General features: G+C 47.2%; 1 protein-coding gene across 2 annotated transcripts; it reads right to left on the bottom strand.

The window, feature by feature from the left end:
• Positions 1-1883: 1883 nt before the first annotated feature.
• Positions 1884-14097, bottom strand: S1pr3 (sphingosine-1-phosphate receptor 3). Of its 2 annotated transcripts, XM_076836742.1 has the most exons (3): positions 13919-14097; positions 5223-5427; positions 1884-5124 (listed from the first exon to the last, which is right to left on the bottom strand). In XM_076836742.1, exons 2-3 carry the CDS (start codon positions 5234-5236, stop codon positions 4140-4142), a joined length of 999 nt encoding a protein of 332 aa, XP_076692857.1. In that variant the 5' UTR covers positions 5237-5427; positions 13919-14097; the 3' UTR covers positions 1884-4139. The 2 variants fall into 2 exon arrangements, with proteins under 2 accessions (XP_076692857.1, XP_076692856.1); XM_076836741.1 differs by having other exon boundaries at positions 1884-5427.
• Between the last annotated feature and the right edge of the window lie 13222 nt (positions 14098-27319).

Below are 27319 nucleotides of genomic sequence, written 5' to 3'. Positions count from 1 at the left end.
TACTGCAACCAAAATCTCTTAACCACTGAAATCAAGCAGCAATTAACCAAGCAGAAATGAATGGACAAATCCATCTCTGAACAATGAGTTACATTTTTTTTTTTTGTAACAACTATGTGTGAGTTGCAAGTGGAATGTTCTGTTCATTTGACTATTGACTGTAACTCGTTCCAGAATATTGTGAAATTCAGTATGTGAATGTCTCTTTGTATTCAGAATTAAAACATTTGGTGTTTAAATCCCAGGGTTAGGAGACCATGTCATGTAAATTTTAATGTGTAATAATAAGATACTTACTACTTTTTAAAAAGCATTTGGCTGGCAAATTATACATATTGATAAGTGAGTGATTATTTGAAAAATTTGTTTCCATTAACTTTTGTGAAGCAAAAAGATATTACTGTCTGGTTGTGTGGCCAATTTGCCCTTCCTGCTCTGAGTTTGGAAAGGAATTGGCTTCTCCAACATCCCTGAGGAGCAGAAATACAAAACTAAAAGTTTTCTAATCTTTCTTCTCTGAAAAAACCATAAAGCCTAGGTTAATTGGCTGTTTTGGAGATCTGACAATTAACAGGCAACGATAATTGTCTTAGGTTCCCTCCTCACCTTCAAGGAATCCAATTAACTTCTTCAGGAAACGATGCGGTTTCCAGTTAGACTCCATCACCACGCACGCGTCTGTCGCTTGCCTGTGCTTCTGGGCTTGCCAGGCGTAGGATATGGCGCAGCAGCCTGGGTATCATCACTATGACCCCAGAGTGCAAGGTGACACACCTAATTCAGGCAGTGCTGCACTTCTCGTTATAATTGGTTATCAGAAAACGTGCCTTTCTTATTGGGATAGTGGTATGTGCATTTCTGATTACGCAGCAACCCCTTTGAATATTTGACTTAGATACTAAAAACTTTTGGGCGTCGAGGTTTTGCACTTGTAGATACAATTTAAAAGCATGGAACTGCCAATGTAATTAGACGTTTTCTATAAAATGCACCTTGTTACATTTCTGTGAAAGGCTTGTAACCAGCGCAGAGTCACTATGGCTGAAGGGTTGAGCGAAACAACCATTTTTAAAAATAGTTCATTGTTTCAATGACTATCAATGTAAGTCCGCTGGCAATAAAGGCTATTGAGAAAAGTCTCTTTCATTTGGATGATGGATCTTGTACTGCCTCATAAAAGAGAGGAGGGCAACTTGGAACTTCTTTTTCCCCCTAGAAAGTAGTACTCTCAGTCATTCCCCCGGGAAGGAAAAACGGTGGCTAGGCAGAAGCCATTCTAGGAGGTTTCTGTTAATTTTGCAATTTAGAGCCTAATCTGCCTTGGACAGAACTGAAGGAGGATAGATGAGCCCAAGGGCTCCAGTCCTTAGTTGTGTGGGGCACTACATTGTAAGTTGTGACAAGCTTCACCACCAGAACACTTAGGTTCAGTACCAGCTTCTCTTCCCATGGGACAGAAGGGAGAGGCTGAGCCTTACCATTTGTAGTGGAGATTCTGAACTACCCACTGCCTTTGCTTAAATAATAGCCAATGGAGCAGAACCCAACTTCCCATCTCTCTGGGCCGGTCTTTATTGCAATGGGTCTTACAATCTCCTTCCCATCCAAAGAGCCCCCTGTCACGCTGCCTCAACCCAGAAGAATCTGCCAGAATTGGTGCGCACAGCATCCGGTCCACCAACGCTTCAATGAAGAACGAGAATGGGCAAGTCTGGGGGGAGAGGTGATCTGGGGTTCTAAGTGTTGTGTATCCCCAAGTTGCTGAGAAGCACAGGTACCAATGAGCAGCAGCCCAATCCCCGCACACCCCGAGGGGTGGCCCCGGTGAAAACAAGAAAACAATCCCGCCACACGGACTCCCCAAAACTGGTTTACACGCGGCCTTTTGGTTTTATTTATTTATTTATTTATTTGTTTTAACAAACATACATAGGAAATAGTAAAGGTTACTAGCTGCAAGGAGATCTAACACAGGTTCTCTGTGGCATATAAGATCACCCTATTTCCAAACTTCAGGGCTACGACTTTGACACACTCAACTTCTAGTGAGGAAGTTGGTTAGCTTGTTAGGAATGTGCATATGGATATTGAAGGTGGTTGGTTTTTGCGTATATCAAATGAGCATAATTACTTTCTTAGTGTATTTTTAAATTCAGATGGCTTAAAAGTTTTACATCATCTCCAAGAAGCCTGTATAGTGCCTCTTGGAGGGAGTGACGGACGTGGCCCCCAAAGAGGGTCGATGAATGAAAGCTGACCTGCGCAGATACTAGAGAAGTCACGGTTATGGACCAAAGTGTGACCGTAAGACACAGCATACTGACAGAGAGACCCAAGGACCCCAAAGCAACTCCACATTCTGACAGATCAAATAATTTCATTTCCTATGTGAAAATGCATTTTGTCTCCCTTATACATTTCTATTGTTCTTGTTCTTAATCCAGAACCTTCAATAAAGCTTTCCTAGAAATGCCCTGGCTTTTCTCATGCTATTTGATAACCAAATAAGCTACTTTTCAGTGATGTAGAGTCGGCAACAGTACAGGCCTCGTGGAGCATTTCCTTACCAATATCTCAACAGGAACAAAAACGAGGAAGGTCTTTGGTCAGTACGTACAGGTTACCCAGGACCCACGGAAGGCTTCCTTGATAAGAGCAACTTGCCAGGAAGAATTTCTCTAACAGAGAGTCATTCATGAGTTGAGATTGCTCTTTTAGGTATTAATAAGGCAAAATTCTCACTAACCCTAAAAAAGAAAAAAAACAGTAGGGGGCGCTGATGTGAAGTTACTCCGAGCGAGAAGCCTTCTGAAGGTGGCTTTTGATTTTTGTTTTTACAAAGAGCACAGAGTGTGTGTATCTATGCCAGCCCTACACACAAACTCATTTTCCTTCTGTGTATACTGTATGTAAGATCCTTGGGGAAGAACATGAACAAGGATGCTTCTTAGTAATTCTTTTAAAAGGTAAACACAGTGATATAGGTTCAACTTGTGTTGAAAAATAAAATTACAGTATCCTGTAGGTATTATAATGCATCTCTCTGAAGCCTGAATAAGTTGTCAGATTACATTTTCTAACCTGACAATTAAGCTGCTCTAATAGTCGGGATCAGTGTCTGCTTTCAGGAAGCTGTGATTTTGCTGACGGTCCCAGCTACTCGTAGGTGACAGCCCTGGGAGATGACTCTGTACTTTTCCAGTGCAGAATCCAAACTTGACCTAGAACCAGGGTTCTGTCTTCTAACCCTCTCCTTCCAATGGAAACTCCCCCATTACATGAAGCAGACCACAATCCCCCGTGACTTGGTGAGGCCACCCAGGATGGAGGGAAAACCCTTGCCCTCCCTCATGAGCTGTTTCTTTGGTTGGTTGGGGAGCACAGGCTCTTGGGAGATCCTGGCTGCGATTTGCACAAGTCCACCTCCCCGCAAATTAAGTGCTCTCTCACTTTTGGATGTGCTTAAAGCTCTCCAGGAACACGTGACAGAGGGACACAGGGCTAGTCAGGGTCAGACCCACACATCTGGGGCTGGCCTTGGACAAGCCTTATTTGGAGAATTTAGGCCTTAACATTTTTCTTACCATGAGACTTCATAGCAACCTAAAGAGGCCCACCTAATTCACACCCATGTCCTTGTACCTGGTGCTGCAGTCAGAACATATTTGCAGGACTGGTTTCCTAACTGCGCGGGGTACTGAGACTTTATGTCGGCACCACGTGGCAAACGCCTGGAATGTGAATTCCATGCAACACAGAAAGGGACAGATATACAAGCACCCGTGCAGTGTAGTGTGGAGTTATGAAAACGTCATCCAGAGGCACGCTGAGAAACACCCTGTGCATCGGGTAGCCCCCGACCTGCCCTCTTTGTGAACAATGGCACGCGGCATTCAGAGTTCAGTAGAAGGCCGTGGATGACGTCAGCAGCTTCATAGTTTGGTGCCCGAAACAGACAAAGCACGCTGTCTATTGAAATGGTTTGGTGATTCCTTGGGTCCCCTCCTCAGGAGACGGCCTGGGCAGGTTATCAGGCAACATCAAGTAGACCTCCCGAGTCTCAGCTCTTTAAGGGTCCCCACGGAAGCGACACATGCAATAAATAAGAGCTTGGCTGCAGAGCTGGGTGCGAGGAGATGTCACTTGCAGAGGATCCCGTTCTGAAGTGCTCTGTTTCTGTCAATGATGCAGGATGTGGCGGCTGCGTGGGGCAGGTCATCCTTGATCTTTGGGGAGTGGCTGCTATTGTTGCTGGTGCTGGATTTGCTTCTGCTGGGGTCCAGAGCCGGCTGCATGGGCGAGGCGCGGGCCCCCTTGCCCCTGAGCAGGCAGTTGCAGACCAGACGGAAAAAGGCGCGCCTCATCTCCTTGCTGGCCAGCGTGTAGATGACGGGGTTCATGGCGGAGTTGAGGACCGCCAGCATGATGAACCACTGGTCCTTGAACAGGATGGAGCACTCCTTGGCCCTGCAGGCCACATCTATGAGGAAGAGGATGAAGAGGGGCGACCAGCAGGCGATGAACACACTCACCACAATCACCACCGTTCGCAGCAGGGCCATGGACCGCTCCGAGTTGTTGTGATTGGCCACCTTGCGGCTGCTGGACTTGACCAGGAAGTAGATGCGTGCGTACAGGATGACGATGGTCACCAGGATGGCGATGAAGATGCTGATGCAGAAGGCGATGTACTTCTTGGAGTAGAGGGGAAGGATGGTGGAGCAGTCGGGGAGGTTCTGCAGGCAGTTCCAGCCCAGGATGGGCAAAGCGCCCAGCGAGAAGGCAATGAGCCAGCACATCCCGATCAGAAGGAAGACCCGGTGCTTCTTGTTGGCATCGTAGGGCCTCATCTTGATCATGGTCAAGTGCCGCTCTATGGCAATGGCCAGCAAACTGCAGGTGGACGCCCCGAGGGCCACAAACATACTGCCCTCCCTGATGAACCAGACCGTCAGGGACAGGCTGAACGTCTTCTTCCCCGACATCAGAATGTTGACCTTGTATGCTATGCCGGCCAGCAGGTCGCACAGAGCCAGGTTGCCGATGAAAAAGTACATGCGGTTGTGAAATCTATGGTTTTTCCAGATGGCAATCAAAACCATCAGGTTCTCCAAGACGATGAAGCTGCAGACGACCAAGAAGAGGATGGTGGTGAGCGTGCTGCCACCCTCGGAGGGGTCCTTCAGCCTGCCCTCCAGCTTCCCCACGTAGTTGTAATGTACCTGCAGAGTCTCATTCCCCGAGGCCGGCGGGGGACCCGGAGGGAGCACGGTTGCCATCGCTGGGCATCGACAGAGGGTTACCTCCACAATCCACCAGGGGGCGCTCGGGGAACGTTCATTTCAAGAGCCCCGCAGGACGGCGGCTGGCGGCGGCTTCGGGAAGGGGTGCAGGCAGGACTCCAGGAAGAATGTCGCACACCGCCTCCTGCAAGGAGATGAAAGGAGAGGGCCCGGGATGAAGCGATGGGTCACCACCTCAGGAGCCTCCGCGAGAAGAACGCTGAAGCCCTGGGACAGCTGGCCTGGTCAGGGCTGCAGAGGGTTTGTAACGCTCTGGGGTCTGGAGTCACCAAGGTGTGAAGGGCGGTCATGTGACCCTACCGACCCAAGTAAAGGTTCCACTTGAAAACCTCCAAGCACCAGGAGATGCCACCCTGTCCGTCTTTCTCTACCACGTGGGAGCTGGGGAACCATCTCCCCCAGGTACCTGGAGGGATTCAAGATTTTCTCAGAACAAAACAAAACAACGAAACACAAAAACAAAGACAACAACAACAAAAAAAACCAACCAACCAAATGCACACACCCACACACACACAAGGGCCCACAGGAGGGAATCCAGAATGATGCCTGCTCAGTTTTCAAGACCTCTCGGGTGAGACTTGGAGTGACATCGTGGGAAGCACTGATGTTTCCTTGGAAAGCTTGCCCTGGGGTCTGGAGGGGACTGGGTGTGCCTGGCAGAGAGTCCTGAGGCCTGACCACCATGCTGTCACCACAGGAAGAACAGCTGAAGCAGGGTATGGACCAGGCAGCCGCTGTGCACCTGAGTTCAAAGCTTGGTGAGGAAGGAGCCCAAACCTGCCAACCTGGGCTGGTGCTGAGATTAAAGGAAGAAGGACAATTCAGAGGGGCCATGCAGGCTTTGAGGTGTTCACGCAGAAGCCTGGGCTGGGGGTGTAGCTCAGTGCTAGGGGGTGCACGGAGCATGCTTGAGGCCCTCTGTTCCATCCCCAGCACCTCAAGGAAAAAAACAAAACCAGAGGCCTGATGTTAAGCAAAACTCAATCACTGCTCGTGAGCCAGAAGAAACCGCATATCTGAGAGCACTGTGGGGTCACCCAGGCAACAAATCCAGGCACGGGCCCTTGAGGGGTTCTGAATTTTAATACTTCCTCCACTGAATCCTGACCAGTGGTCATCTTGATTGGCATTCTGTGTAGTGACCATGATGCAGACCCAACTGTCAAAGCAGAAATTGCTTTCAGTAGAATTATTATTTTTTTAAAGTTGTAATTGACTCATAATAATTGTACATTGTATGGGGTACAGTGTGATGATTCTATCCCCCATGTAGACAACATGCCATGATCTAATCAGGGTAAATGGCATCTCCTTCTCCTTAAGAATTTGTCATTTTTTCTGTGTTGGGGAGTTTTGAATTCCTCTCTTTTTGTTCTTTATAAAATATGTATTGAATAGTTTGTAGGCTGTAGACATTTACTGTGCTATAGAACACTGGAACTTATTTCTGTATCCAACTATAACTGTGCGCATGATCCAACCTCCTCCTGCCCTCTCCCTTTCCCAGCCTGTAGTAGTCACTGTTCTACTCTCTGCTTCTATGAAATCAGCATTTTAGCTTTTGCATTCGCGTGAGGTCACGTGACATCTTTCTAGACTCACTTATTTTTAATTCGAATTATTTGAATATTTAAATATCTAATGAAGACCAAATGAGGTTGATTGAAAATGGCCCATTATGCGTATCCAGTGAAGGTGCTTTACTCTCATGGTGTTGAAGCTGCAGCCTTACATCTGGTTCAGAGAAGCTTGGATCTCTCTGCAACAATATGGGGCTCGGCATTTTGGGGTCCAGTGTAATGTGAAGGTCTCACTCACCATAAGTTCCTTCCTGTGTATGAATCCAGGTCCTGAGAGGGTCTCAGTCCCTTGAAGGGTGCAGGAGCTTGAACTGAGGCTACCTTGTGGGGCTCAGAAGCCAAGGTAGCTTTAACATGCTTCCACACCCTAGTGACCCTCCAGCGTACAATCTGTCCAAGCCCTCGCCTCCTACATTACGGTGGAAGTCAGATTTTCCCAGATGGGCAGAGAGGGTTCACGACCTCTTCACAGAGGTTCCTCCAGTGTGTTGAAGCCTGAAGGGGCTGGTTGTTCTGGAAGCCGCAGCTGTCTGCGCTGACGTTGGTGCTCTGCCTGGAACTGCTGGGCCCCTCCCCCCATGAGCTCTGTCAGGGATCACAGAGGGCTTGGGTCAAGGTCAGCTTGAATGCCACATGCTGGCAGAAGCCTTTATATGTGGGCCAAAGCCCTCTTCTGACTTCAGAAAGGAAAGGAGCCCAGCTCTGGAGTTGGGCTGACGATGAAGGACAGGAGGGGTCACCTACCCAGGTCTCTCCATGTCACTCATTAACCAGCCCCCAAGGTTCTGGCTGTCTCATCCAGCCCTGCTCCCCAGCCAGCCAGAACCTTGGGGGCTCTCCTGGAGGCAGACCGAGCCCCTCCGCGGGCAGCTTTCCCATAGCCCCCAACCCTGATTTTTATTCAAATCTTGTCTGTCCTTCAAGCCCCAAGTCACATTCTACCTGTTCTGTAGCACTTTCTGACCCTGGTGAACTTGACCCGAGGCTGCATATCACTTTTCAGAAATTGCCAGCAATCTTTCGAAGAGCAGAGATGATAATAAGCAGCTGAAATTTTCTGAGCAGTTCAAACCCATGAACATACGGACGCTTTGCCTGGATGACCTTACACCCCGGTGTCTTTCCCAGCATCTGGTACACGATCAGGTGCTCAGCAGAGGCCTGTGCCCTTTATGTCTGCTGGTCTAGTTGTTTCTTTACCTGAGAGAGTGACTGGAGGATACACTGCCCACTCTGCATGGTGAGGGGGACGGCCCTGGCACTGTGTCCTGTGGATCCGGGGCCCAAGCCATCCCCACGCTGCTGCTGAATGGATCCTAGGGACCTTGCCATGTCCCGCCCACCTCCCCTCCAGGCTACCAGTTGCGGTCCAAGACACCTCCGTGTCCAGGTTCATCTCACAATGTCCCTGGGCCATCCGCACCACCACCAGGGTTTTCTGCCCCAGAAAATGACACACTGAGACAAACCCTGGCTCTCATGCTGGTGCCTGGGGACCAGTGCAGGTAGTGCGGGTAGGTCTTGATAACTCAGTCTGTTTTTGAGCTAACTCCTCTTGTCTCCTGTGTTGCGGTTTCCTCCACATTAACCCCACACCTCATTTTATACACCTCAATGCTCCCTTGAAAGTGTTGTACACTTTGGATTTTGCCTTGAAGTGTGGGGGGGGGGAGGGAAACGAGTTCCTTTAAAATGGCCAAATCTGGAGATAGAACAACAGCAACGCTATGCAAGCTCACATCTTTCCTCTCCCTTCCCCTGGGTAAGACTGCACAGAACAACGGAAAAACAGGAAAACAATAAAGACGAGCAGCCAGCCATCAAATGACCACGGTAAAACTAGTGGAAGATGTGACAGAGACCCATCAAGAAGAGCAGGACTCCCGAGGGTGAGCACGCTTTCCCATCAACGCTAGATTTATCATTTCCCTTAATTAAACATTCATCACTCACAGAGTATATTTTTGCAGGATGTCTTTTGTGAAATACGATTCTCTGCATTTGCATAACTGGAAGATATCAGTCTCTCTATGGAATCTAAAAAGCTTATTTTCTCTGGATTATCAGCATTACAAAGCTAGCCCCATCCTGAGAGTTAAGTGCTGGGCTAAAAGCCAAAAGGCCATATTGATTTTGGCTCTGCCTAAACATTGTTGCGAATGGTCAAAAGCATATCATGAGCAAGTTCTTCCCATTACTCTTAGAGGGTGCTAGCCACAAACCTCAAGGTTGTCAGACGACAGCTTTGTCCCCAGCAAGCTCAGCTCGGTACTCCCACTGTTGGAGCGCTGGGTAGTCAGTCTGTGCCCCCACACAGATACAATCTAAATACCATGAGATCAGCACCCAGAACAGCCCCAGGTGAGACCCAGCCCCTCAGGCTACCTAGTGCCCCTCCTGGTCACTACAGCCTCCCGTGTGACCACTCTTGGGCTTGTCATCCTGTGGTGAGTTTCACCTGTTTCTGCCCCTCACATAAATGATCCCCACAGGACATGAAGGTGTGCGACACATTTCTCTCACCAGGATGCTCGTGGGAATCATGCCGGGGGATGCGGCCAGTCCCGACTGCTCTCATCCACCACGTGAACAGACAAGTCACCCTCTACTCAGTCTAGTCTGTGATTTCTCTAGGGTGCTGGGCTTCCTGGATGTTAGCACGGACAGCAGCCTGTCCCCACCCCCATCCTGCAAAACAGAACCAGGACGGGAAGCCAGGTTGGCCTTCATCTCCAGGGCAGAACCGACAGAGAACGAAGTCTCACGTTTTGTTTTAATTTAGAGGCTAATTGTCCAGAGCTGGCAGCGACATGTTGGTTGCTGTTTAATTTCCACCCAAACACTTAAAAAGGCAGCCTAGTGCTGAGAAATGAGACTACGGGGCAGACGAGTTCTGTGCAGAATCGGAAAGCGGTGGCCCATTGCAGAAGTACAGACGAGCCGCAGGGTCTCCAGCCAACCACACCCCTCCGCAGAGTCCTGCCTGAAGTTCCCCAGCACAGAACACTCCCTAACCCTGACCCTGACCCTGACCCTAAACCTACCTGCCCCAACCAACCCTCTCTGACCACCCCGGCAGCCCCTCACTCCTGCTCCCTCCCTGCTCCTCCAGGGACTTAGGTATTTCATGGTCTGTGTCTGCTCTCCTCCCGCCTGCCCCTGTCTGCATTTGCAGTCACTGCCTACGTAAGGAGAGCCTCTGCTCAGCCCTGACTCCCCCTGGAGAGGACTCTGTTTCCTAACAGCTTGCCCTTTGGCCTCATGGACCTGGGATCACCGGCTGACCTCAAGGCATTTTAAACACCAACATGTTCACTCTTTTGCCCAGAAGAAATAAGACACCTTCTAGAAGATGATCCACGGCGGATGACCCCAAGTTAGACCCCACCAATGTTAACCGTGGCTGCCTTCCCCCACTCCCAAAGGAGCATCCCCTGGAGGGGGGTGAGCCTGGGAGAGGGGGCCAGATGGATTCCAGATGTGCTTTCTACTCTAGCCATTCACTTTCTCCACATGTCAGTTTGAAAAATAAACAAACTATAAAAAGAAGGGAAAGGAAAAAAGAAGAAGGCTAATATTTCTACAAAGTCTAGCACGCCTCCCCCCCCACACACACACATAAAAGGAAAGCACAATGAGATAGGAAGACATTTCCCTGGTCACATGCAGGATGCTATGTTTTTAAAAGGAATATTCTCCTGGGAAAGTCCACCACTTTGTCCCCCAAACTGAATTGAAGCACCCAAGATTTGCCAATGAGCAACATTTCTTGAAAAGCAAGAATTTCCCTTTTTCTTTTCATTTTAAAGAATTCAGAAAGGAAATAATGAGCTGGCCTTTTCACGGCTCCAGCGAAATTCCTTTGCTAATGAGTCTTTTCCCTTGCTCTGGTTTTCTTGGGTGACCTCACGCGGCCTCCAGATAGTTCATGGAAAAATGCAAGCTTTACACACGGTCTCACGTGCCTGGCGCTTTGATCTAGGCCCTCTAATGAAGCTCTCTGGGAGATACCAACCGCTACAGTCACACCAGGTAAAGGTTTGGCATCTTTTCCCACTTTTCTTCTTCAAAGCATGGAGTTGAATTCACTTTCCTGGTGGAGATTCCTGCTTCTGGTGGTTTCTCTTTAGACCGATCTTTAGCAAAGCAGGCTGGGGTGCTATTACGAATCTGGGCAGAGTCCATGGAACCCTGGACAGGGGGGACTGTGTCCAAGGAACCTCGGGTACTGGCCCCACACAGGCACCCTGTGAACATCCTCCTAGGCTTCCAGACTGGTCCAGGGGAGGCAATTGAATCTGCTCCCTTTTGCTTTCTAACCAATCTTTTCAAACAGTTTCTTGTCTTGTTCTCAAGAGCACGGGATTGGATCACTGCTAAGATTTCCACAAAATGAATGCAGATGTGTGGAAACAGGCTCGGTGAGGAAGCCAAAGGCAAATTCACACAAGAGGCGTCCTGCCCAAGAAGTCCACCTGTGGTCCATTCTGTGCCAAGGCTAGACCCACAGTACCGTTTGCTGTCTTGAGTGTGCACAATAGGAAACGAAAGTTGGGGGAGGGGCCACTTGCCCTAGGTCATAGAGTCTGGCTGGGCTGGATGTCCTTGTCATCTGGTTCCCATGCACGCCATCAGGGATAAGCTCTTTGGAAGGCCGTCACCTTGCCACATGTCCTTTTACTAGGAGGTGATAAGAATTTTCCCAGTATGCTTTACAGCCGAATTGCCTAGCTACTGTACTGGCAAAATATTGGAATGACACTCTGGGGACTTTACTGAAATATTTAGAAAATTCTGAAGCCAGGAAAATGGAGAAGAATGTTCAAGACCAAAAAGCTGGCTGAGGACCTGACTCTAGGACACTGTGCTTGACCATACCAGCAGCATGCTTGCTGACAGGACAAAACCCACCCACTGGATGTCACACTCCAGACCCCAAAATATTTTCACCTAACAGGCCTATTGCCTTGTTGCATTGAAGCAGCTTCCATTCCTCAAAAATAGAACGCAAAAACAACAAACAAACAAACCAACCAGAAAACAGGAGACTTTATGCCCAGGAGCTGTGATAAAAGGAACAGATGAAATGTATTATTAATTGAAACTATTTTTCCTCAAAACATTATCTCCCAAAGTCTTCTGTAAAAAGGTAATTAATTGAACTGAAAATGCAAGACACAGGAATAATATAAATGGTTCCAAAAGTGATAAAAGAGGACTTATAAAGCCAGATGTGAAGACTGGAGGGGCATGGGCAACCCGCAGCACCACAGTTCCAGCTGGCTCTGTGAACAGTTTGCTGAGAGGTTATCTCCAGGCTTTGGCAGAAAAAAAAAAGTGTTGTACAATAGGGAAACCCCCAATTTTTCCAGATTGGGATGAGCTCAAATTCTCATTATTGAGAATATAAATATACTGTAGATATTGAGGAAGATGGAAGAGATACCACGGAAATAATTCAGCGTCATGATTTCCAGAAAGAGGGAAATCCAGTCTCTGAATTTTGAGGAATCAGGTCACTAAGACTATACGTAAAACTTCTCCTACAGGAAATGAGAGTTTCTAGCATCCAAATATGGTAGAAAATTAGGACTGTCCTGAACTTAAAAAATTCACAACTGTTATAAGGAAAATGGCCTTTTCAAAGCTCCAAACTGGTTTTGACTTCATTCTCTTCTTGCATCTTAGGCGGTGGCCCTAAAGGGCTGGCTTTGAAGGGTAGATCTCTGGCGTCAGAAAACAGGAATGACTTTAGTAGGGCCAATGTGAACATTTGTTGGTTTGTGGATTTAAAACACCCAATGTGTAGTTCTTCTATGGCAACACAATGATTCCTCTGAACATTGAGCTCTGTATCAATTAAAATCTGGACACTTCCAAGGCTCAAACAGAGCATGTGCATACATACATCCCCCCCCACACCCGCCATCTACCCACTCATATAAAAACCAGCCCTGGTCATTGAGGAGCAGAACAACAGCCTCCCCTGTACTTTCTAGGAATTATAGTTTCCTTAACCCTGCCTGCAAGATTTGCATCTATGAAGAAAAGAATAAAAGAATATTGAAAAAAAATTAAATCACACCCACGTGATTATATAAAACATCGGATAATTTTACTGTTCAGATTTTAGAAAGCAACCTAATTCTGGAAGTCTCCGAGTTCTGGCCAGGGACACTAGGTACAGGATGGAAGAATCCTGTGTTCATGTTGCTGCCTTTTCTTTTCTGCAAAGTTCAAATCAAAGTGTGTTCCCTTTAAAAATCCAACAAGGAGTCCCTCTCTTACATCTAAATATGAAAACACCACAAGGAAATATGCCATTGGGAGTGTCCAAAGCCAGAAAGAGAGAGACAGAGGCAACCAGAAAGAAAGATTGAGACAGAGACCGTTGTGAGACTGGTCTCTTCCTAGGCTGCACCTCAATTATGAATCTAACAGTGCCCATCTCCTGCGGAGAACCTGGTTATTGTGTTGAGGGGACTTGGACTTCCAGCTCCCATCTTGAGAGCCTTAATTGACTTGTCAGAGATATGTTAGGAAAACTGGAATGTTGTAACCCACTAACGGTAACCTAAAATAATGATTTTTCCAGGCGAAGAAGCCCAACCCTCATGGTCCTCAGGGTCTTCCTTTGAGGGGGGCACCTAACATTTTTAATTGTCCAAGGAAAATAATAAAGGAACTTCAAGCCGCTTGAGTTTTTCATTCAGTTTATCCCACCTCCGCCCCTCCAAACACACACCAGATCAGCTTTTTTTTTTTTTTTTTTAAAAAAAAAAAACCTGTCCAAGGGTAGTTCAAAAGGAATTGCCCCCCTGCCCCTTCCTGGCTCGGTCACTTGGGTGGATGGCCTGGGAGGCGGGGTGCTGATGTGGAGCGCTCTGGCGGTGAGTGAACTCAGCGTCCAGGTCACCGCGGCACCCAGGACCGGCTGGGACTTTGTCCCCAGTGTGGTCCCAAGGGATCCCCCAGGCCACCCCACCCGGGCTCCGCGTCCACGAGTCCCCAGGACCAGGACCGTCCGCTCACCTCCGTCTGGAAGGGGCACTGGCCCACCGGCATCCTGGCGGGTGGGTGCGGCGGCGACCCAGGCGCCCCTTCCTCCGCTCAGACGCCGGTTTAGGGGGTCGGGTCGCTCCTGCCCGGCGTTTCCTTGAGCTCGTCCTGCAAACTCGCCCAGGGCCGGGTCGCTGTCGCCCGTCCCCGGATCCGGCTGGCTCAGCCTCTGCTCCAGCGAGTCCCAGCACAAACTTTTCCAGCGGCCCGCGGGGGCGGGGCCCCTGCAGAGCCCTCCCCCCGCGTGTCCCCGCCCGCCCCTCCCGCCCGCTGGCCTCCAAGGGGCGCCGGCCCCCGCAGTCGGGCCCCTGGTACCTGAGCAGGGGCTCGTCACCCGGTCTGGACGCCCTCCTGCCCCATTCCTCAGTCCTCGGGGGGCGCCGCGGACCCCCAGGTCCTGGGCCCGGACCGGTCCCCACACCTGCGTCCCTCCCGCGAGTTCCACAGGCGCCCGGGACCCAGCGGGGACAGATTGTCCCAGTGGATCTGCGGGCGGGGACCGGCCCCTGTCGGGCGGGAGCTGAGAGCGAGGGTTCGGACTGATGCGGCGCCGATTATTCTACTATAAATATGGTTATTGCTATTATTGGTAATGTGGTCATCATTGTCCTGATGGTCACCATTTCCATCTGAAATGGACTGTCCGCAGGCTTGAACTTGTAGGTGAGCCTCTGGCGACCCGCAGGATTTTCTTTTGGACTTCTTCCTTCCCTGCCCTCCTCCCCTCCGGTGCCTGGGTTGGGGGGGGGGGGTCTCCGCCCTCCGACCCCTCGAGAACCCAGCTCCTCTGGCAAACGCGCTCCTGGCTGCGGTTCCGGCGCCGCGCCCACCCTTGGTCCACCCTTGGTCCAGCAAATAGATCGGCAGGAGGATGACAGCTGAAGCCCCCCATCTCCCCCCAAAGCAGCCATGCTGTACCCCCAGCTGCGCGCCAGGATCTTCTCCCTGTGCGTGGAGAACTGAAGTCATCCCTGTGAAGTCTTTAAACAGAAAGGAGCCCCGGCAGGGAATGGCCAAATTGTCCGTTAAAAGCAAACAACAGAGACTTCAATGGCTTGAATAGGGAAACAATCCTAGAAGCTTTGGGGAGGAGGGAGAGGGGGAGACACAAAGGCCTGGAACCAAAGAGCTGTTATTCAAATCAAGACTGTAAATTCCTGGGCAGAGTTGAGCCCCTAGAGAGAGTTTAGGGTCTTGGAGTAAAGCGCTCCGGGGACCTTTTCTCGTTTGCCCTCTTACCTCCTGAGGCTGAGCCCGATGATGCATCCTTCCCTTGGAACAGGGAGCATATGATTCTTAGGGGTGCATTTGGCAGGTTAGGGCAACAGAGTAGAAGTTGGCCAGCACCTCTCCTCGTTCTGTGCCTGGTGAGAAATGCAAGCCCTCGGGGACATGAACCCTGCCCAGGCAAGGCTGCAGGGCTCTGCGGACCGAGGACTCACTGGTAAAGTGGGCCCCTGAGCTGGGAGACCAGCTCAGTGCTTTCACACCGTCTAATTTGCCTAGCCTACCAAATTTGCTCACCAATTTGCTTTCAGAGTACTGAAAAAAAGCAATTTCTGACTCCAACTGCAAGTGTGCAAGTGGGACCAAATGTGTTTCCATTTGTTTGACTCCTACAGCATCAAGTCAAGGAAAGGAGAGGAGGGAATATGTTTCATGGACCTTTGCCATATCTGGTAACAATAGAACAGCCTAGCCACTAAATCTACAGCACACAAAAACGGTCCATCAGTTCATTAACAAGTGTATTGAGTTACTTCCCACTACGTCAAATTCACTGCTGAGGTGCTGGCTGAATTGTGACCAGCACCCATGTCTTCATTCACAGAGAAAATCATGGTGGGCAGTCATGAGCTTTACTGAGGCCTCCAAAACCAGTCTTGAATGGACTCCAGCAGTCCTGAGGATAAAGTGGGACTCTTGATTCTTCACTGAAGATTTCCATAAGAAAGATACAGGGATTTGGCCCATAGCATCTCACTAAGGGGTCCCTAAAACTCCTCTTTCAATTAAGTTTCTTTTCCCCAAAGATGCCTAGTTTGGAGAAGCTCTCCCCCACACAGGCCTCTGGTAATCAAGAGCCTCATTTTATCCCTGGACTTTAAGACCCAGACATTGGTGCCTGACAATAGGGCATGCTGTGCCCCTGTAGCCCCTGGAGAGGCGCTTCTCCCACTACTTCTCTGGGGAGAATATTTCTCCCTACAATTCAGTTGAATGAAAGTCTCCCCTTCTGCATCCCTGGTCGGTGAGAAAAGCAATTTAACGGAGGGATACCGGTTTATCGGTGTGAGAAGGAATATGGGGGAATTAGGAAATCCTCATTCTGCAACCCTGGATGAAATAATTGAGTCAGACAGGGTGTGCCAATAGGTGTGGTGTAGTACCCATAGGTGAAAACGTGCAGGCAGTCTGGTTAATCACTCAGTGCTCATTGGAAGAGAATAAAGGCTTTTCCACTTTCCATAAAGCCATTTGGTGGGTGAGATGGTTGATGTTATGTATCAACTTGACTGGGCCATGAGGTGCCCAGATATTTAGTCAAGCATTATTCTGAGCATGTCTGTGAAGGTGATTTTGGATGAAATGGACATTTGAATCTGTAAACTGAGTAAAGCTGATGGCCCTCCTCAGTGTGGGTGGCCCTTGTCCAATCTGTTGAAGGCCTGAATGGATCTTTTTTGAAGACAAAAGGCCAACACTCTCCCTTGTTAGAGTCCATCTTCAGACTGCTTCTACAATGGTGTAGACGGCCTCAGAATTGAGCTGGGGCATCAGCTCTATGGATTTTGGATTTGTCAGCTTCCATAATTGTGTGAGCCAGTCCCTCATGGTAGATCTCTCTCTCTCTCTCTCTCTCTCTCTCTCTGTCTCTCTCTGTGTGTGTGTGTGTGTGTGTGTGTGTACATCTCTTCTTGGTTCTATTTCTTTGGGGAGCCCCAACTTATGATATGGTGGCCCCAGAAAAAGGAAAAACCTTTTCACAGGTAGGGCTATGGTGTTGGAAAGGAGCCCTGAGTAATGTGGGTGACTCAGGCCTGTGGTCACTCTGTCTGCAAGGTGACAGACAAGCCAAAGCTGCTTCCTCTCTGTTGGATTGCTCTACATGCAATAGGTTTAAAATATCGACCCTGGTGTGGATTTGCAGAAAGAAGCTTCGCCTTTTGTACAGTGACCTTGTCTGGACCCAAAGGAAGTCTTTGACTCACTGCTAAAGTCCTTCAAGGAGAAGTGTTCACGCAGTGACAGAGGTGTCACCCAGAGCTGAGTGACCACCCAGCTCATCCCCATCATCATGCTCCTACTCCCCCCCCCCCCACACCCCGCTGCTTCCATCCTGGAAGTCAGCTAGGAGCCATCAAGACTCCAGGAACGGTCCCTTCTGAATTTCACAATTTATGTTTCCAACATTTAGAAACATAATGAGTGTGTATGTGATATGTGCATATGTGTGCGGTGTGTAAGGGATGTGAATGTATGTGTGGTGTGTGTGTTTTGTCTGTGATGTGAGGTGTGTGTATGTATATGGTCTGCAAGTATATGTGATAGGTGTATGCTATGTGTACGTACGTTCTTAGCATGAGTGTGTGGTACATGTATAGTACATGGTGTGTGCACGTGTGAAAGGTGGTGTGTGTCTGTGTATGTGTATATTATGTATGTGTGGTATGCATGGTGTGTGTACGTGTGTGATGTGTGGTGTGGTGTGTGTGATGTGTGTGTGTTGTATATGGTGTGGTGAGTGTGGTGTGTGGATGATTGTGGAGTGTGCGGGGTGTGTGTGCAGGAGAGGTTGGGAATGCATCTGACCCCTCAAGGAAGATACACACCAGGACTCTGGGGTATATTAAGGAATAAATATTTGGCCTTTGGGGTTCCTGTGGCAGAGCTCTGAATCCTGGGGACACTCGCTGATCTGATGAGACGACTGACCGGCCTGGGCCCTGTGAGTTTTAGAATGGAGGTGGCCAGAGAAAGTTGATTTGGACCGGAGTTTCAGCACTGACCCTGGATCTCCAGAGAGGGGAGCGGGGTGGAGGCAGCTGTCACCAACCACCAGTCACGTGGCCGACCATGCCTAAGTAGGGAGACCTCCTCCATGCAAACCCCCACAGTGGGGTTCAGAGACTCCCAAGTGGGTGAGCAGCAACGGGGTCCGAGGCAGTGGGGGTGCGCCACGCCCCTCCCTCTGCAGCTCTCCACGGAGATGGCCCACGAGGAACAGTGTCCTCTGTAATAGACACATTACAATGCACCGTTATTCTGATAAGCAAAAAGTGCTCCTGAGTTCTGTTAGTCACCCTGGCAAGTTATGGAACCTAAGGGGGACTCGTGGGAATCCCCAAATGAGCCGTCCTGTGGGCAGAAGTGTGCGTCATGGTCCGCAGAAGGGGCAGTCTTGTGGGATCGACCCCTTAACCTGTGACCTTTGCTAATCCCAAGGAGTCCGTGTCAGAATAGATGCGGGCACACTCAGTCGGCGTTGCAGAATTGGAGAATCAGTCGGTGTCGAAACGATGCATTTGTTGTTGGAAACAAGCACCCAGACCCTCATCAGGAAGGTCCACAAAGATGCTCACTGGCCACAGGGTCTGCTGCCTTAGGTGACGAGTCTTTGACAGCCAGTGGGAGGAGGCCCTCCCCTCCTCCGTTTTCCTCTCCGCTGTTCTGCAGGTCCACTGTGCTGCCCATCACCCCCAACCCTAGAGGGGAATGGCAGGCGGGGCGCCGCATTGCCAATCCTCACCTACATTTATTTTCACATGCCTCTCTGACTTTTCATTTCCTCCTAGACTCCTGGCCTTCCCTGTGGGCACTGTCTCTGCCTCCTGGTGTGACTACACCGTGTGGCACCTTTCTGTAGGGTGATTGTGGAATAACCATCGCAGCTTCGACTCTGAATACCATCTCATCAGCTATTTCACTGTAGGGATTTCTCATGTTTTCACCTAAAAGAATCCAGCAAGACACATTTAATTACAGCATTGCCCACGAGGCCCGGACAATCTGATCATCTGTCAGTAGGAGCTGAGGATCTCTGTAGGTATTTTAATCCATGAGATAGATCTGTATGTGCTCTCGTGATAAGATCATTGAGATAGTCTATCAAGGGAAAGAGGAAGCGAGGTATGATCCCATGTCTGTTGACATGTGTGTAAATCCATCATAGAAGATGATTTCATTTACAGCCATCCCTTGTGTCCACGGGAGATTTGTTCCAGGATCCACTCCAGACACCAAAGTCTGCAAGTGTTGAAATCCTCATATAAAATGCTGTGCTATTTGCAGATAGCATGCACACCTCCTCCCATAGACGTAAATCATCTCTAGATTACTTATAACACCTAAGACAATGTAAATGCTATGAAAATAGTTGTTACTGTTTGGGGAATAAGAAAAAAGTCTGCGTGCTCAGTTTAGACTGAACTATTTTTAAAATATTTTCAAAATATTCTAAAATATTTTAAAAAATAGATTTAATCTGAAACTATTTGAATCTGTGAATGCGGAACCCTCAAAGGAGGGAGTATGTGAAATGTCTAGAAGAAGCAAATATGTAGAGATGGAGATTAGATTGATGTTTGGCTCTGGCTGGGAGGTGAGTGGGTGGAGAGGGGAAGTAGCCCTACTAGGGAGCAGGGCTCCTTGGGAGGCTGATGAAAATGGTCAGAAATCAACTGTGGTGATGGTTGCGTCACTCTATGAATCTCCTAAAATCCATTGAATTGTGCATTTTAAATAATGAGCTGCAGGGGATGAATTGCATTTCATTGAAATTGTTAAGAATTATTCTTTGAGCCAGGCACAGTGGTGCACGCCTGTAATCCCAGCGGCTTGGGAGGCCGAGGCAGGAGGATTGCACGTTCAAAGCCAGCTTTCTGCAACTTAGCAAGGCCCAAGCAACTCAGCAATACCCTGTCTCTAAATAAAATATTTTAAAAATGGCTGGGGATGTGGCTCAGTGGTAACGTGTCCCTGGGTTCAATCCCTGGTTCAAAAAAAAAAAAAAAAAAAAAAAGATTCTATGAGTCTGTATAGGAGATTTCTGGAAGACTGCTCACATTTTGAAGAGTAGGGTTAGGTGGTGTGGGGCGAATGACTTTTATTTGTTGCTTTATGGTTTGAGTTGTTTTATCATGTAGGCATATGACCTTAAAGACAATCTAAAGTGAAGAATGTTATCCTACATTGATCAATATGTGCACACGTGCCTACACAACAGGGTGCAGGGGGGAGCTGTTTTTATGTGAAACTTGATGTTGCAGAGTTTTCACGATGAGGCTTTTCTCCTGTCATTGTCTGTGCCTGTTTATCTGTGCTCTGTCACCAAGAGAGTCTCCACCCAGCACAGCAGCTCTGCCTCAAGGGCTCTGTGGAGACCTGAAGACCAGGCCAGTTCAGAGAACAGTGGCCTCCCCTGTGTCTGCTAGAGGCCCTACCTGAGTTCCCTGGTGGTCACCAAGGGCAGACACCCATGGAGAGGCCACCTGGAGATCTGTGTCAGAAGAAGGCAGTCTTCACAATTGAGGGGTCACCGCCTGGACTGTCTCCTCACCTTACACATCTTGTGGTCCTTTCCCCACTCCTGCCAGCCACAGTGGGGTCACAGTAGGGGATAGGGCAGAGGGAGCAGCCGGAGGCCCCTTGTGGTCTCCTGGGTGGCTGGGCTCTGCTACCCTCTTTCCTGGGCTACATCTTGCCCAGGCAGCGCTGGAGTTAGGTCAAAGTCCATGTGCACAGCAGGCCAGGCTCACGCACGAAGTGTTAATGACCCTTCATGATTCAACTCTTTTCCAGATGAAACCCTCCCCCCATCCAACCCCTTCTCTGACCAAATGATAGAACGGGAATCCGCCATCTTTTGAATCCATGATCACTGTTTTCTTTTCTAACCACTGGACAGCAGAATGGAATGCTCTCTAAGCAAAATGAAATTCAGCTCAGAAGAACCCAGGCGAGGCAAGCATTTTACATTAAAAATAACCCCCAAATTTTGACAACTGGTCTTCCGCCCATCCGCGATCGCTATTTTCATTTGAATTGTGACACTTCAATGTATAATAACTACATAAAATGAAATCCTCGTGATAAATGGGAAAATTGGCTGGTTCAGCTCTTTATTATGACTTTTATTATCAAGTATTACTAGTACATATTTGTGGAGTTAATTGTGATATCTCCATACATGTCTATATTTAACACAAATCAAACCCAAACACCCTGTTTCCACGCCACCCACGTTCAGACCCTTCCCACTTCCTAGTAATCACCATCCCACTTTCAGTTTGACTCTTTTTGGTTTCCACAGGAGAGGACATGCAGCACTTATCTTTCTGTGTCTGACTTATGTCACTTAACATAATGCTCTCCACTTCTGCCCATTTTGTGACAAATGACAGGATTTCATTCTTCTTTGTGGCTGAATAATATTCTATTGTGCACACGTGCTGCTGAGGTCAGCCTTTCCTCACTGTGACAAAGTACCCGAGAAAATCAACTTATGGATGAAAGATTTATTTTGGCTCAGAACTTTCCGTCCATGATCGCTGAACCCCTTTGCTTTAGCCTCGGGCAAGGTAGAACATCACAGGTAGGAGAACATGGTGGGACAGAGTGCTCACTCCAAGGCAGCCAGGGAGCAAAAGGAGACAGTGAGGGAGGTGTAGGAGGGGAAAAGATGTACCCATCAAGGACACCCCCTGCAATTAGGCCCCTCCTCCTGAAGCTTCCACCGCCTCCCAGTGGTGGCACAAGCTGGGAACCAAGCCTTTGACACAGGAGTCTTTGGGGAACATTCCAGAACCAAACTATAACACGTGCCAACTTTTCTTTGTCCATTCATGAGTTGATGGGCACCGAGGTGGATTCCATGTTTGAGCTGTTGTGAATAGTGCTAAAATAAACACGGGCCTGCAGATATCTCTTGGATACGCTGCTTGCATTTCCCTTGGATGCGTACCCAGAAGTAGGCTAGCTGGATCATATGCTAGATATATTTTTAGTGTTTGGATGAACCTTCATGCTGCTCTCCATAATGGCCTCCCTAATTTACATTCCCACCAAATGTGTCTAGTGTCCACATCTCTCCAGAATTTATATTTTTCTTTATTTGTTCAAAAAAAAAATAATAGCCACTCTAACTGGGGTGAGGTAGTATCTCTTTGATTTGCATTTCCCCACGGCTAAGGTTATTGAGGGTTTTTTTTTTTCCTTACGTTTTTGGAATAGGGGAAACACTTTGACACATTGGTACAGGCAATGATTTTCTGGATGGATCTCAAAAGCATAGGAAACAGTAGCTCGTTTAAACATAGAAACATACTTGGGGAAAGGCCCAGATCTGTTGGGGGCAGAGAGGGAAGGAACACCCACCAAGCACCTGCTGTGTATGTGCCGGGCCCTGCCTGGGGTTGCCACAGACGCTTTTCTGTGAAGCTTTGCTGTGGTTTGCAAATGAGAAAACACGGCTTAGAAAGGGGAACTCAAAGCCCACATGGCCCATAGTAGGAGAGCCAGCGATGGTCACATCATCATGTTCCCACCTCTCCTCTCCCTGCCCTGCCCCAGTGCCTTCCCAGTGATCCCGTTTGGGAAACATGATGCTTAACCATCATATTAAAGAAAAGGAGCAAACATGGTCCATATTATTACAGCAAGCAGCCACCTGACTGCATTTTTACTCAGCGATGCTGGATCCCTACAAACTGATGCTTGTGGTCTGTATTACATCCTTGGAGGACTCCGGTCGGCTCAGACTTTGCTCACAGCAACATCATTTTAAGACGTGGGAAATATAACTAACTTCTTCTGGCATGAGGAGGAGGGCTTAAAACAGGCAGGATGTCGGGGTTTTCAGATGAAGTGGGAGCAGACAGAAAGGGAACTGAGAACTTGAGGAGGAGGGTGGGATCCGATGTGCTTGCACATGTGCGTGCTTTTGTGTAAGAGCCCTTCCTTCTGAAAGCAAGCAGAGAAAGAGTTTGGAGACACACCAGTGGGTGGAAGCGGATTCGACTCACTGGAGGGCTTGCCGTGAAGCTTACGTTTCACTCATTCAGCAGCAGCTCCGGTGCTTTAGGTCGCACGAATCCAATTCACCCTGGTTCTGTGAGTGCCATACCTGGGAAGGGTGGTGGGGGCTGGACCACTGGAGCAATGTTCTGCATTTACACACTGTTCACACAAGAGGTAAACTGTGTGATCCAACAAAAATGCCCCGTGGTGTTTATTCATCCGTCCAACAGCGTGCAGTGAGTAGAGCAGTTATGTGCAAACCTGTCTGTAGGCTGCTGAAACTGGTTTGGTGTATTGCTGCTGAGCCCCTGGGGTTTTGAACAAGTGTCTGCAATGTTTCCGAGTAACTTTGCTTTTTTCCTGGCCACCAACTGGTCTACTTGGTGGTAGGGGTGGAGAGAGAGGGTGGAGATCAATGAAAATGGTTAATTGCCAATTTCCTCACTCCTGCAACATCAAAGGCTGTGGGTTTTTAAGCAGCAAGGACTAAAGTTTTGATGGGGCAATAAGAGCAAATGCCAGTAAAGGCTGATCTGGTGCCTACATGGGCCGGGTGCTGTTCAACCAGCTTAAGTACAGTGACTTGCTCCTCGGAACGATCCCAGGAGATCAGTGAAATAGCATCCTGTTCTTGGGAGGAGAAAACTGAAGCCATTTGCCAGGACTTGCGTGGCTGGTAAGTGACAGGTGTGGTTTGATCCTGGCTACTTGAAACCCATTGGGATGCCTTGCCCGGTTGGAGGCTTTTGACTTTGTTAGGGTCTGTAAACAAGTCAAGATGGCGCCTGGCATTTTGCCAGAGGGAGTGGTTTGAGAAGTAACGCCAGCGAGCCCTTAAGTGTGGAGATTCCTGATTGGTTGACTGCTGTATCGAGTTTATGTCAATTACGATAAGCTGTGTGGAATGTATATATACCCCTCCTGTCCTACAATCAACGGCTCCCACTCCTGCTGTATCAATGTACACAAGTTGCTCGTCACCCCCCGCTTATTTTGCTGCAGCCGGACTGCGGCATGACTTATTACAGAGCTTTGGAGACGGCAACCTCCCTGGAAGACACCGGCTCACCTTTCTGCAGGGGGCACAGCAGAGAGGCAACAGGACAGGAAGGAAGAAGGAGGGATCCTTCACAGTTGCCAATCTTGCTACTCCCTACGTCTCTCTGCTATGGCTCATGATGGGTTGGTTTTAGGGAGGCTGGATGGATCCCAGAGGATTCATTTTGGACAGTCTCTTCCCCTGCCCTTGGGAAGGCCAGCACAGGTCGGGGTTCTGCAGTGGGGGGCATGGTGTGGTCTTGCCTTCACTTCTCTCTTGATTAATAAAGAGTTCAATCTCTGCATACCAGTGTGCTCATCTGGAAAGGGTTGGCCTCCACCTGCGGGTATGGTGTTAAATAGCTGGGATTTTATTTTTAATGACCACGAAAATTCTACAAATTTACACAGTATATGCGCGCATGCAAACTTTTTACTTCCATATCAGTTGAATGGAGACCCTGCATGAATCTTGCTTCTTGATTCAAAAGAAAAATTTTAAGAAGCTCAGAAAAGGAAAAAAAAAAAAAAGCTCAGGTAAAAGAAAGAAAAATTCTCAAAGCAATAATCTAAACTCTCGCTTCAAGAAACTAGAAAAAGAAGAGCCAAATATATTCAAAACAAGCAGAAGGAAGGGTGCAATAAAGGGAACAGAAGTGCAAGCCTGTAATCCCAGAGGCCTGGGAGGCTAAGGCAGGAAAATCACAGGTTCAAAGTCAGCCTCAGCAACTCAGTGAGGCTGTAAGCAACCAATGAGACCCTGTCTCAAAATAAAAAATCAAAAAGGCTGGGCATGTGGCTCAGTGGTTAAGTGCCCTTAGGTTCAATCCCTGGTACTAAATAAATAAAACCAGGGGAGATGTTAAATTTTTTAAAAAATGTTTTTTTAAATATAAATAAATTGATGGATTTTCAAAAGGGCAGAGAAAGAGAAATCACTAATATCAATAATGAAAAATAATATTCCCTTGCAGACATGAAGAGGAGACTAAAATAGTTCTGTAAACAACTCTTACATACATTTCACAGCTTAGATGCAACAGACTAATTTATTGAAAGGCAAAATTTACCACATTTCTCCTCATATGAAATAAGCCAACAAAATAGCATTCCTATAACTTCCTATAATTAATAAAATGGAATTAATAATTTATAAACTTCCTTAAAAAGTAGAAATCTCAAGGCATATAGAGTGTTTCACCAAAAAAATAAATAAAAATAAAAATCATACCAAAAGTATAATTAGCATCAATTCTGTACAATCGTTGACAGAAAATGGAAGAGGTATGGGTACTCACTAATGCATTTTGTGAAACAAGTGCTAAGTCACACAAGTACATTTTTTAAAAAAGACTAGAGATTAACATCCCTCATAAATACTAACACAAACATTCTTAGGCTAAATAAGAAAAATCCCAATATCATATCAATCACAAAGTAAAAGCAATTGACAAAACCTATTTATGATAAAACTCTTGGGAAACTAGGAGTGGAGTGGATACTCCTCAACTTCATAAGTAGCACCTGCAAAATCCCACAAATAATATCAGACTGTGTTCCTCTAAGATCTGGAAAGAGACAAAAATCTCTCCTGTCACCACTTCTCTTCAGCTAAGTAGTCTAAGTTCTAGCCAGCCTAGTAGGAAAGGAAAGAAAATGAAAGGCACAGAAACCAGAAAGAAAGAAATGAAATTGTCCCTGCTTGCAGATGATATGAAGATGGTCTACCTAGAACAAGCCAAGGTATCTACAAAAACAGACAAAACACACTAAATACTCCTAGAATGAATAAGCAAGGTTTCAAGATATGAGATCAACATATAAAAATCGGTCATATTTTTATATTTCAGCAATGAACACATGGAAGTTGAAATTAAAATGCAATATATCTTATAATCACTAAAGAGAAAAAGAAAGGAAGAAAACAAAGGAATTCCTAGGGCATAAATCTCAAAAAAACATGCATGAGATGTGTATGCTGCAAAGTACAAAGTGCTGAGAAGAAAAATCAAAGATCCAAAGAAACAGAGAAATGTACCATGTTCATGGATTGGAAGACTCAATATTATAAAGTAGAACTTTCAAACCGATGCAGGAGTTTAACATAATTCTTATCAAAATCCCTGCAAGAGTTTTGGTAGACATAGATAAAATTATTCTAAAAACTATATAAGCAAAGGAAGAATAAAATTGAGAGGGATCACTTTGTCAGATCTCAGGATTTGTTATTTTGCTGCATTAGTGAAAATCTAGGATGTCAGCAGAGGGAGAGACAAATGGAGCAGAATAAGGAACCCATAATAAAGAATCCAGGCACAACCTTATACAGATAGGGCTCCCAGATTTTAAACAAGTTTTTGGATTATATTGCTTGGTATTTGGTAAACCATTCTTCCATCCCTGAAATAAACCCAACTTGGTCATCTTGTGCAGTTATTTTTATGTATTGCTGAATTACAGTTTCTTAAGCATGTGTCTATATGCATAAGGGATATCGGTCAGTAGTCTTTATTTATTTATTGTACTGCAAAAAGCAGGTCAATGAAGGGAGAATCGTCTTGTCAAAAAATGGTACTAGAGCAATTGAATGTCCATAAGTGAAGAAATGTACCTTGATCTAAATCTAAAAGGTAACTCAGAGTAGTTCACAGATTTAAATATAAAATATAGAATTACAAACATTTTTACAACATAGTATAGACTATCTTTAGGATCTATTTGATGAAGAGTGATTTGATGGAACAGCAAGGCAGGGTCCAAAAATATCAATAAAGAGAACCTCACCAAAATGGAAACTTTCTCTCTCAAAAAAAAGCCCCTGTTAAAAAAGTGAACCGACAAACTATAAATTGGACGAAACATTTGCAAACCACAGATCTGATAAAGTGTTCTCCAGAATACCTAAAAAAAAAAAAAAAAACCTCTCAAAAGTCAACAGTAAAATAATCCAATTGACTCAAATAGAACATGGGCAAAAGATGCAAAGAGCTTACATGGATGAAAAATATACCAGCTTTAGCACAAGTCAAGCCACTGCAAAATTTCACTATGGACCCATGGTAACCACTAAAAAAAATACTGCCCAAACCAACTGCCCGTGAGGATGTGGAGAAACTGGATCACTCTAGTGGGAATTTAAAATGGTATAGTCCCTCTGGAAAATAGTCCAAACTATTAAACACTTAAACTATTAAACTAAACACTTGAACTATTAAACTAAACATTTTTGGTAGCAAGTATTGATACAGCAACTCAGTGGTTGAACTCCTGGGTGTGCATCCCACTGGAATTAAAACGAATTAATTGATCACAGTGGAT

The sequence above is a fragment of the Callospermophilus lateralis genome, chromosome 17, assembly GCF_048772815.1.
Source record: "Callospermophilus lateralis isolate mCalLat2 chromosome 17, mCalLat2.hap1, whole genome shotgun sequence".
Taxonomy (NCBI): domain Eukaryota; kingdom Metazoa; phylum Chordata; class Mammalia; order Rodentia; family Sciuridae; genus Callospermophilus; species Callospermophilus lateralis.
Note: the sequence above shows the minus strand (reverse complement) of the source record. Positions and strands in the feature narration are given on the sequence as shown.